The 11,132-nt window shown below is 52.7% G+C and overlaps 1 protein-coding gene across 1 annotated transcript; it reads left to right on the top strand.

Annotated features, from left to right (window-relative positions):
- The first annotated feature begins 5,032 nt into the window (after window positions 1-5,032).
- Dusp2 (dual specificity phosphatase 2) lies at window positions 5,033-7,330 on the top strand. The gene is made up of 4 exons (XM_052183538.1): window positions 5,033-5,588; window positions 5,679-5,800; window positions 6,182-6,401; window positions 6,514-7,330. Exons 1-4 carry the CDS (start codon window positions 5,051-5,053, stop codon window positions 6,726-6,728), a joined length of 1,095 nt encoding a protein of 364 aa, XP_052039498.1. The 5' UTR covers window positions 5,033-5,050; the 3' UTR covers window positions 6,729-7,330.
- The last annotated feature ends 3,802 nt before the right edge of the window (window positions 7,331-11,132 follow it).

Genomic DNA, 11,132 nt, shown 5'->3' on the forward strand with positions numbered 1-11,132 from the left:
CACCCATCAATCACCAATTAGGAGAATGCCCCACAGGCTTGTCTAGAGCCTGACCGTGGAGGCATTTTCTTAACTGAGGCTCCCTCCACTCAGATGCCTAGCCCATGTCAAGGTAACAAAAAACTAGCCAGCACAGTGGCCTTGGTGCCTCCACTGGCGTGGTTTTCAACTTTGGTTTGTTTCCGTTCATTTGTGTTGCTAGAACCGAGTGCACAAGGCTGCACAACTACAAAACAAAAAGCAAGCAAGCAAGCAAACAAACAAACAAAACCAGGGACAGAACAAGAAGTCTTTTAAAAGGCCAGGGGTTGGCATCACTGGAGGGTCATCTTACTCTGGTGGGGTGTGCATTCATTTCCACAATACAGGCGTCAACCCATCCAACTCTCTTGGCATAGTCACGAGGCCCTTCTCCTAAATAAGTGATTCTTAACCTCCTTAATGCTGTGACCATACTGGGGTAACCCCCAACCATGAAAGTATTTTTGTTGCTATCTCAGAACTGTAATTTTTCTACTGCTAAGAATCTTAATGTAAATATATGTATTTATTTAACCAATGTGTTTATTTAACCATATGCGTTATCTTAAGCAACTCCTGTGAAAGGGCCATTTGACCCCTGGAGGAGTCATGACCTATGAGTGGAGAACCAGTGTTCTGAGCATTGTTGCGTGGACCATTGTAAGTAGCCAGGCACATTTTTGTGTAAATGCGTTGAAGCCGTTGTAGTGTCTCTGTCTCCAAGAGACAGAGACAAGTAGGATATGATGAGGAAGCTTAGACACAGCAGAGCCTATAAGGCTCCTAACACACTGCTAGTCATTGCTTGCTTTTCAAGGGCCCAGAGAGGTTAAAGCATTTGCCTAAAATCCACACAAATAGAGCAGCCCCACCGTGTTTCAGCCGAGGCCATATGACTCCAGAGCCCCTGTGGCTGACCGATGGAGTTATCTTATACCTACCTGTCACCTCTGCTGCCGCTGCTGCTGCCGCCAGTCTGGCTGTCTTCAGAGGGCTATGGGATGCCCAGCCTGGTCTCTGATCCTGGGAGTCTCTAAATCCCCAGAATCTAGAAGTCCCTTTGTCTCCCGCCTGCCATAGTGTACCTAGCTCTGGTCATGACAGAGACCTCTTGTCACCCTGGAACCCAGTTTGGTCACTTTTCTGAGAATGAACTGCTTGTGAAACTGTACCATTGGTGGCAGCTTTTCCTCCATAGCCTGCTCTTCACTCCTCCACTAGGCCTAAGCCACCGATGCCTCTGGCTGCCAACATGGGAGTGGGGTTAGTTAACTGGCTGGGGGTGTCATCTAGGCTTGAGAGCTCAGTAGATGCTGGGTGTACTGGAGGGGGTATCTCATCCAGACACACAGGCAGGGGGGGGGGCTAGGCAAAACCCCAGTCCTTGTATGGATATGCGTGGGCCAAGGTGTGGACTCTGCCCTGACCATGGGGGTGCTCACCATTGTCCACTGTGCTCCTCCTTCCTCTGTGACTCATGCTCTTGTCTTTATGGGAGACCACAGCCTTGGGAGAGCCAGATCCCCAGAACTACACAGCACACAGAGCTGGAAGGGGCTGTGACAGTGCCCTCCAGGGCAAGGTGTTCCCACTCTGGCGTCTCCTACCTGCATCACCCCTTGCAAAGTGTTTGGGAACTGTCTGTGTCTTACCTAATAGCTTTCCTAAGTTGACTTGATTTTCTTTTACAACCCTAGCATTTATTTTAAGAGGAAAAGATAACCATTACTCTAATGGGTAACTAGTGTCTCTGGCCGAGAAAACGACATGGTCATGAAGGCAAGTATTTCTGGGATGAGCTCAGCTCCTTAAAGGTGTCACTAGGGGTTTACTGCTAGATCCCCATCCCCAAAGCAGGCCTGGCACTCAAGTTCTCAGGACTGAGTCAGCGAATGAATGAGGGACCTGAGCTTTGGTGAGGAAGAGGAGAAAGAGTGGAGGTCACAGGAGCCCCAACGCCAGCCAGTCACAAGTGGACAGTCGGATCATTGAAAGGACTTGAAAAGCATAGAACTTCTATACTCTGTGCTTTGGAGTTCTTCAGTGCCCTGTTCGAATGCTGCCTCTGCACATCAGAGGACCACACAGGCACAAGAGGAACCCAAAGCTCAGGTGGCAGACCCCCCTCACCCACATTCAGCCTGAGAGCTGATCCAGGGGAACCTCCTACATCCCACTGCCCCCATAAACTAATCTGACAGACATGTGGGACAAACCAGTCCTTTCTACCACATGCCCGTCTACTTCTGACCAGCGTGATGCTTGGGCCTTCCTGAGTCACCTTCCCCAGCAAGAGACTGAATGGCCATGTGACCTTCTGGCAAGACTGCGATGCCAGCTGAGCTCAGGGCCTGCGCTTCAGGCCTTTGCCTGACAGGAGCCTATGGGGGTGGTGGCTGCAGCACAGCATCCGGGTGGGAGGCCTGGCACCGGAAAGTTGACGTCACTTCTGACTCACTCACTCTTCAGGCAGGGCTGGGGGTGGCCTGTCACTCAACGGCCACTCTCACCTTTATGACTACCCTGGCTCAGGCCTCTCTGCCCAGTCACTCACATCTTTCCACCAGGGGCCATCTGCTTGAGGCTGGGCTTGGACTGAGGAGGAAGGGGAAGAGCGTCAGGGTAGAGCCTGGAGCATCTGACTGTGGAAGGGAAATCCATGCTGCAAGCAGGCTGGGTGGACAAACTGGAATCCCAGAGGCAGAAGGCCAGTGACGTCTAAGCAGCCGTCCAAATACATGGTTACAGAAAAGAACAACACAGAATCATCACTTCTTCCAAATGAGCCCCACACGGTTTTAATTGAAGGAAGAAAAATAAATAAAACCTGATCCCAAAACTGTAACAGCCAGGCCATGAACGACCTTAAACAGAAACCAACTGTGTGATCACTTGCTGTCTAGCAACGAAGCTTTGGCAGCCTTTGCAGCAGCCAGCCTGGCTGGGGCCCCATCTTGTGTGATGCCCAGCATATGTCCAGAATCCTACCTCCTCTTGGCAGGCTCCTGGTGAATGGCTCTGGAGAAACAGGGTCCTGAGGAGGTAGCAAGGGGTAGCAGACATCCTACAGATGACTCACTGGTGGCGGCACGAGGGGGGGATCTTTAGTCAGAACAGGAGCTGGGGAGGGATGTGGGCTCTTCTACCCCAGCCTTGGCTTTCATCAGGTATTGGAGGTGGGGGCTTCCCCCTGATTTGGGACTCCAGCAGAACATGAAGGCAAGTTGCTCTTTTATGGTTAAGTTTGGCCTCTTTGTGCTCATCTGTGTTTGTCAGAGCTGAAAAGGGTACCACGCCGAGGACAGTGGCTTTGGTATGTATGTGTGACAGACGCAAGGACTGAGGCACAAACTCTGAGCCACCCACTCTCACCTTGCAGGGAGGCCCAGCAGCTCAGTCTAGCACTGGAGTCAGGGGCTGGAGTTTCCCACACGTCTAAGCTGATTTCACTCCTGCTGCAGGGACCTCTGCTAGCAGGGCCTCCCCTCTTCTCCACAGCTGGAAGGCTGTGGCTCCAGGCATGGCAGGTTCAGCAAGACTAGACATGATGGTCCCCCTTTGTGCTCTGTAATTTGTCCCTGGAATCAGCCATTAAGTCATCTGTGAGGCTGATGCCAAGGATAAGAGCCCCTATCAGCTTCAGGGATCTATGGCCCAGACTCCCTGGCTGGGCTGCCAGTTGTGCTGTATCAGCTTCCAGACTGGCTTGGTGGGAAGGGACCCAGGCTGTGGCACAGCCTCATAGCCCTGGAACCAACTTGCATGACAGTGCCACTAAGACACAAGTCCATGATTCCTGGTCTAGGAGTCCTTGTAACTCTTCCTTGCGTTCTGTATCCCCCTCAAGCTCCAAGTTCCCCAAACAAAGAGGAAAAGCACAATATTCTGCCCCAGCACCTATGTGCCTCCCATACCTTATGATGGGGGTCCACACAGGTTCTAGCCATAGGCCTCCAAGACAGTGGAAACACAGGGCCTGCAGGGAAGCTGGATGGGTCTTACTAAAGGCACAGAGGATTGGCTCAGGGGAATAAAAATGATTTAGGAGGCTGGGTTCTGAACACTGTCCCCACCCACTGCGCCTGCTTCAGACGTAGTTCAGCCACCTACTAACTTTCTTGCCCCCCACTCAGAAGTCTCCTGGGGGCCCACGTGCAGCTGGGCCTCACTATATCCAGGAGGGGAGCCGGGTGGGCAGGCACTCGAGTTTTTCATTCTTACAGCTTGGTGTGGGACTAGGGCCTGTCCCAGAGGGGTTTGCAGCTCCTAAGGGGTCGGAAGGGGACAGGTTCTGTGAGTAGTTCTTCCCCTAAAATTCCCGCCAGGCCTGGCTAGGCCCTGGCTAGGCCCTGGGGAGAGCCCAGCATCGTCAGCTGAGTTCCTCTTCAGCCCAGGCCTGTGATATGGGAAGTACTTCTTTTTAGGCTCTTGGGGGTTTCCCTGGGCCCCTGGGGAAAGAAACTGTCCTAGTCATAAGTGGAAACTCGTCACAGGACCCTGCTCCCCTTCCCCGCTTAAGCTCTCCAGACCCAGGTCCCGCTGGGCCTGTGCCAGGCATGGGAAGAGGAGACAAACATTTTCCTAAGTTCTCTAAAATGAGACAGCTAGTGTCTTTCCTAATAGTATATCATCATCAGTAGCAACAGGTAATCTGTCTATTTTTGCTATCGAAATTCCTAGAATGAAAACCCTGGGAGAAAATGGGAAAACGAGGAAGCCTAAGACCCGAAGTAACTCAAAGGCTCCCTGGAGCTGAGAAACTGAGTTTCTAAGCACTTAGCAGCCTGGAGCCCGACAAAGCGTGGCGAGCACTGAGGGGTATACACTGGGGAGACGTGGGTGGGACCTCTAGACGCCAGGCCGGCACTTGTCACGGTCTGGTTCCCAGTTTCTTCCCCCGCGTGTCCCTCCCCCTGATGCCCCGCCCCACCCACCCCCTGTCCGCTCCGGGAGCCCCAGGGGCGGCCCAGCCAGATCCCCACGTGAAGCCGCGGGGGCGGACACCGGCGCCTTCCTGCTCTACCCTTGTATGGTGACCCGAGGGACCAGCCCTCGAGTACTTAAGCCCGGGCGCGACGAAGAGTGCCCAGAGCCGTCAGTCCCCGCCACACAGACGCCGCACTGCCAGAGCCGAGGGAGAGAACCGCGGGAAGCAGGGGGCTTTGCGATGCCGATCGCCATGGGGCTGGAGGCGGCGTGCGAGCTAGAGTGCGCGGCGCTGGGCGCGCTGCTGCGGGAGCCGCGGGAGGCCGAGCGCACGCTGCTGCTTGACTGCCGCCCGTTCCTGGCCTTCTGCCGGAGCCACGTGCGCGCCGCGCGACCTGTGCCCTGGAACGCGCTGCTGCGGCGCCGTGCGCGCGGCACTCCCGCCGCCGCCCTCGCCTGTCTGCTGCCCGACCGCGCGCTCCGGGCGCGCCTAGGCCGCGGGGAGCTGGCCCGCGCCGTGGTGCTGGACGAAAGCAGCGCGTCGGTGGCCGAGCTCTCGCCCGACGGCCCCGCTCACCTGCTGCTAGCTGCACTGCAACAAGAGATGCGCGCGGGACCCACCGCCGTGTGCTTCTTGCGAGGTGAGCCCAAGCCCTGAGCCCCGAGCCCCGAGCCCTGACCCCCGCGTACGACTTCTTGGCTAATCATATCCTTTCTTGCTTTTCCCGCAGGCGGTTTTGAAAGCTTCCAGGCATACTGTCCGGATTTGTGCTCTGAAGCTCCTGCCCAGGCCCTGCCTCCTGCTGGGCTCGAAAATAACAACTCTGACCTGAGGGTTCCGGTCTATGACCAGGTAAATTGATATTCAAATTCTTTGTCTTCATATCTAGCCTTATATTGTGCATTCTAGAGGGATGCCTCTGGAGAGAGCCAGTGGGGAAAGCCAGGGGTGTGTTCAAGTACACATTCCCCTGTGTGGGGAGTGTATGTGAGATGTGTGAATGTGTATATCTTCATACAGACTTTAAGGAATATGTGGCACACGGTGTTTGAACATATGTCCCCTTGTGGCTTCAAGACTTCAACCCTTGTGGCTTCAAGACTTCAAGTTCTGTCCTTGGTCAGAAGGACTGGCCTAGAGTGCCTCTTGTTGCTAGCAAGCCCAAGATGTCTTGATCTAGCCTTCCAGGCCAAGGCTGAGTGAGGTCTCACCAAGTTCCCCTTTCTCCTACAGGGCGGTCCTGTGGAAATCTTGCCCTACCTGTACTTGGGCAGCTGCAACCACTCCTCAGATCTTCAGGGGCTGCAGGCCTGTGGAATCACAGCCGTTCTCAATGTCTCTGCCAGCTGCCCCAACCACTTTGAGGGTCTTTTCCGTTACAAGAGCATTCCGGTAGAAGATAACCAGATGGTGGAGATCAGTGCCTGGTTCCAGGAGGCTATCGGCTTCATTGGTAAGGGAGCCTCAGCCCAGGGGTCTGTGGGAACTGTAGGGGAGACGGTTCGGGGCACCTGACTCCTCTGTCCACCTTCCTATCTGACTCTCCGCTCCCCATTTCCTTTCAGACTCCGTGAAGAACAGTGGGGGCCGGGTGCTGGTGCACTGCCAAGCTGGCATCTCTCGCTCGGCCACCATCTGCCTGGCGTACCTGATTCAGAGCCACCGAGTACGGCTGGACGAGGCCTTTGACTTTGTCAAGCGCCGTCGGGGCGTCATCTCCCCCAACTTCAGTTTCATGGGGCAGCTGCTGCAACTTGAGACCCAGGTGCTGTGCCACTGAGGCAAGCCCAGCCTGGCCCCACCCCACAGCTCTGGCTTTCACGGACTCCTGGGGGAAGCTGCTGTGGACAGCTAGGCTCCTCTCTGGCCCGGCTCCTCCCTCCTCACCTTGTCGTCACACTGGGGTGCTAGGAAATGACGGCTATTCTGATATGGTGCTCTTCTGAGGGGGCTTAAGGGCTGGCCCTTACTCCCTCCTTTGACTTGCAGAAATTAATTGGACTTTAAACCCGTGTATTGCCATCCCATTATATATTAAAGCCCTTGGTAACCCAGGGGCTCAGAAAACAAGCTGTGACAAGCAGAAACCATGTCTAGGGTGTGCAGCCCTTGACTGAAAACTTAAGCCTTGTGCTCCCAGGAGACCCGGGAAGTGGTGTGTGTCATTACCGACATCTTGCTGTTGTGTGTGAGTGTGTGGGCATCTTGCCGTAATTGGTGCTGAAAAGTTATTTTTGTTCAACTGACATTTAACGCTCCCTCCCTGACTTCCTCCCAGCCCCGTGGGCCAGGGAGGGGGCGTTGGAAACGGCACTTTATATTTATATAGAACATTGAGGTTGTGTCAATAAAAACAGTGTTTTGTTTAAAAAAAAAAAAAAAGAGCAGTACCACACCGTCCGGTCTCAAGTCTGTGCCTGGGATGGGCGGAACAACTGAGTGCTCTGCCCTGGCCTGGGGTCTTTCCCGTACAGGTTCTAGCTCGTGGTTGAACTGGGAGGGTTAGGAAGGCAGAGGCAGGCCTCAGTCCTACAGCAGCAGCTCCTGTGCTTCCCTGATCAGAGCACCACTTCCTTGGAGACCACATTTACCCAGTGTGTGGTGTGCAGATGTGTGCTGGCTGAGGGCATTCAGACTGGAGGGCACTGGCTCCCTGGGGCTGAATGAAGGGTGCATAACCTGCCCCGACACCCATTCCCTCTGCCCTGGGGTAAAGCACTCAAGAGCTAGGGTTGTTCTGAGCCTTCTTCAGGAACTCTATCCATTTTTCCCCCCTTAAATTGATTATTTGGGAATCTCACATCAAGCACTCTCATTGTGCTCACTTCCCAGTTTTCCCATGTCTGCTCCCCTCCCCTAGGACGCTCTCGCAAAAGGAAAAGGTAAGTCCATTTTGTTTTGTCCACTTATTCACTGGAACATGGTTGAAGTCTTAGTGGCTCATAGGAGGATGAGTCTCAGCTTTCATCCACACCAGAAGCTGTTGACCGAGAAGAACCAGTGAGGGGCAGGGCCAGCCCTCCCACACCCACACCCACACCCACAGACAATGAACATGGTTTTAGGCAGCCTGCTTCAGTGGTAACCGCAGACATGAAGTGGACTGGCCATATCAGGGCCCCTAACCCACTCACGGCTCACAGCAGCTGCACAGTCCATGGACAGATGCTTCAATGTGGTCTCAGGTGGCTACAAATGCTGCTCACATCAGGATGCTTCCCTTCCCATCCCCCAGCCCATCCCCCACAGGCAGCAAAGCCCAAGGGCTTCATCAAGTCATCAGTCAGAGGCACAGACTTGTGTCTCCACTGATCTCAGGCTTCACCCATCCTGGGGCAGCAGCACGGACTGTAGATACCAACATGGCTTCCAGCGGCTTCCTGGACCGTGATGGTCCTTTATGGAGATCTAATCCAGAACGTCAACCTTTCTTCATCTTGGGTTTCTATGGTTGCCAAGAGCCAGGAGGATTTCAAGGCCAGGCAGAGGGCTTGGGGAGCTGAGTCTGCATCGCCATAAGCTCCAGGTGGCCATTCTGCACACCTTCCTGGGCAGTGACAGCGTGTCCATCAGCCCTCTCCCACCCGTCACCACCATCACCATTTCCAGTTTCGCCTTTCTCTGTAGCACACACACTTTTTAGTTCCCCTATGTTCCCCACTATTTATCTCACATCTGCTTATTGTAGTGGTGCCTGCCTGCACCAGGCCATGGGACGGGCAACCCTACCAATTTCTATAGGGACCTCCTGTGAACTTGATGTCTAGCTCAGGGTGGACGCCTGTGACCCAGAGTCATTAACATTTCATCTTCTATATAGCACAGCTAGTTGCTGGCATTCCCATTACACCTCATTCCTTGTTCTTCTGTTTCTAACGTCTAGCAAATGGCCTGCTTTTCCCTTCCTTCCTTCCTTCCTTCCTTCCTTCCTTCCTTCCTTCCTTCCTTCCTTCCTTTTTGTATTTTTAAAAAACAGTTTTACTATGTGACCTTGACTTGTCTGGAACTGGATACGTAGACCAAGTTGAGCTCAAACTCACAAGAGATCCACCTGCCTTTGCCTCCCCATGGCTGCGATCAAATGCGAGCACCATCACAAATGACATTTCATGCTCTCTCCTTCAAATTTAATTGTGGAGGGAAATTTATAGCAAACTTTGTCAACATTACTATTCTAAGTGTTCTGTGGTGTTAGATAATAGTCACAGTGATTGTGTCTAGAGCTTTCCATCTTGAAAAATGGCAACACATTGTAAGTTGACACTGACTTCCAAATCATCCTACAGGTAGCCTCTGCCTTCTGCTGAACTGGTGACTCTGAGGACCTCAATGAGTGGGGCCAGACAACATTTGTCTCCTTTTAAAGATGCATACCTTTTACTCTTTGAGAACCCCATACTCGTGTGTGCTCATATTCACCTGGCCCCTCCACCAGCTCCCCCTCAGCACGTCTTTCTTCGTCTCTCTCTGTCTCTCTCCCTCTTTCACGTCCTCTTCTTATTTCCTGATCCACCAAGTCCGATTAGTGCTTCCCAAGTGCCCATGGGGATAGTGCCATCCAGTGGCTTATGGGCACACCCCCAAAGAAAAATGACCACTCTGATAATCACCAATTGCCAATAGCTGCTTAGCTAGAGTAGAGGCCTTGAGAGCCTCTCCCCGTCCCTGCTGGAACCTGGCTTGATCTTACACAAATAACCTCAACTGCTACAAGTTGGAATGCCACAGCCATGTCATGTCCAGAAGACAGAGTTTCCCATCTTCCAATCTGCCGGCTCTCACACTTCCTGCCCTCTCGTCTGAGATGAGATATTCTCTGTGCCTTGGAGAGGACTGGGTGATACGGATGTTCCATTTTTGTTTTTTCGAGACAGGGTTTCTCTGTGTAGCCCTGGCTGTTCTGGAACTCACTCTGTAGACCAGGCTGGCCTCAAACTCAGAAATCCGCCTGCCTTTGCCTCCCAGAGTGCTGGGATTATAGGCGTGCGCCCGGCTACGGATGTTCCATTTAAGAGCGAGAGCTCACAGTCGCTTATTCTTGCACAGTGACCAGTTAGGGTTCTCTGTAGTAACCACTGCTAACTGCAAAGTTTTCCTGGCCAAGGCAGAGAGCGCCACTGATTTATGAAATGCAAAGTTCTCAGATCCCTCTGGCACTAGCCGGTTTGTTTTGCTCTCAAAATGGAGCCTTGAGACTCACGTTCAGCAAGATTGTCTTCTTGGAACTGGTTATTTCAACTTAGTTCATGACATTTCTTGTTCGAAAAAAAAAAAACTGTATTTCTGAGCAGGTATGAGATTTTCCACTAATGTGATGATGATAATGATTTACTAAGCACATTTCAGTAGTTAGGTCATTGTTTTATATGTTTTGAAATGAGCCCTGACTGTGTAGCCCAGGCTAGTAGTTTCAATCGGTTCTATGGGATTACAGGTGTGAACCACCATGACAATTCATGTCTTCTTTTTTATAGACAGAGAGAGAGAGAGAGAGAGTTTAAGATACCTGACAAGCTTTGACATATATAAGCCTGAATGATTCTTTCAGTCGGGCTAATTAGCATATTCATTGGATGCACTGAAGCCAGTCCACACTCTGCTCAGGCTGCTTTTATAGCTCCACCATGTGGCTCTGACTTCTATTTCTTCAGAAATGCTGGCCCAGGCTCAGCAGGAATGCCAATGGGCCTTGTGGAGAACAACCAGCGGCCTCGGCTCTGGCCTTCCTTCACTGAACATGGAGTGGCCTTGGTGTGTGCCAGGCTGCCGATCCAGGCGATCTCTGGATGGCAGGATGTAAAGGACGGGAAGAAAGTCCAGGAGCTTTGCATTGTGAATTGTGAAATGGGAAGGGGCCCTGACTGACCATGCCAGTGGCCGTGGTATTGGAAGGACCACAGTCATATGAGAGTCTGAGAGTTTGAAAGTGTCCCCTCTGCTGAGGGGGGTGTCTCTGGGTGCTGACAACGTTGGGGTTCAGTGTGAAGTCTTCCAGAGTCCTGCAACCTGAGCCTGTGCAACTATTCACCTCCCTGTATGACTTCTGAAATAAAAGCTTATAGCTGGGCACGGTGGCACATGCCTTAAATCTCTCTGAGGCCAGCGTGGTCTACATTGTGAATTCCAGGACAACCAAAGCTATATGAGACCTGCTCTGAAAGAGAGAGAGAGAGAGAGAGAGAGA

Source organism: Apodemus sylvaticus, chromosome 5 (genome assembly GCF_947179515.1).
Source record: "Apodemus sylvaticus chromosome 5, mApoSyl1.1, whole genome shotgun sequence".
Classification (NCBI taxonomy): Eukaryota; Metazoa; Chordata; class Mammalia; order Rodentia; family Muridae; genus Apodemus; species Apodemus sylvaticus.

Bases quoted from the DNA above. Each gene is read 5' to 3' on its own strand.
- Dusp2 (XM_052183538.1), top strand. From the start codon at position 5,051: ATGGTGACCCGAGGGACCAGCCCTCGAGTACTTAAGCCCGGGCGCGAC. The intron at 5,589-5,678 runs GTGAGCCCAAGC...CTTTTCCCGCAG, and splicing joins CGCCGTGTGCTTCTTGCGAG to GCGGTTTTGAAAGCTTCCAG. The intron at 5,801-6,181 runs GTAAATTGATAT...TTTCTCCTACAG, and splicing joins GGGTTCCGGTCTATGACCAG to GGCGGTCCTGTGGAAATCTT.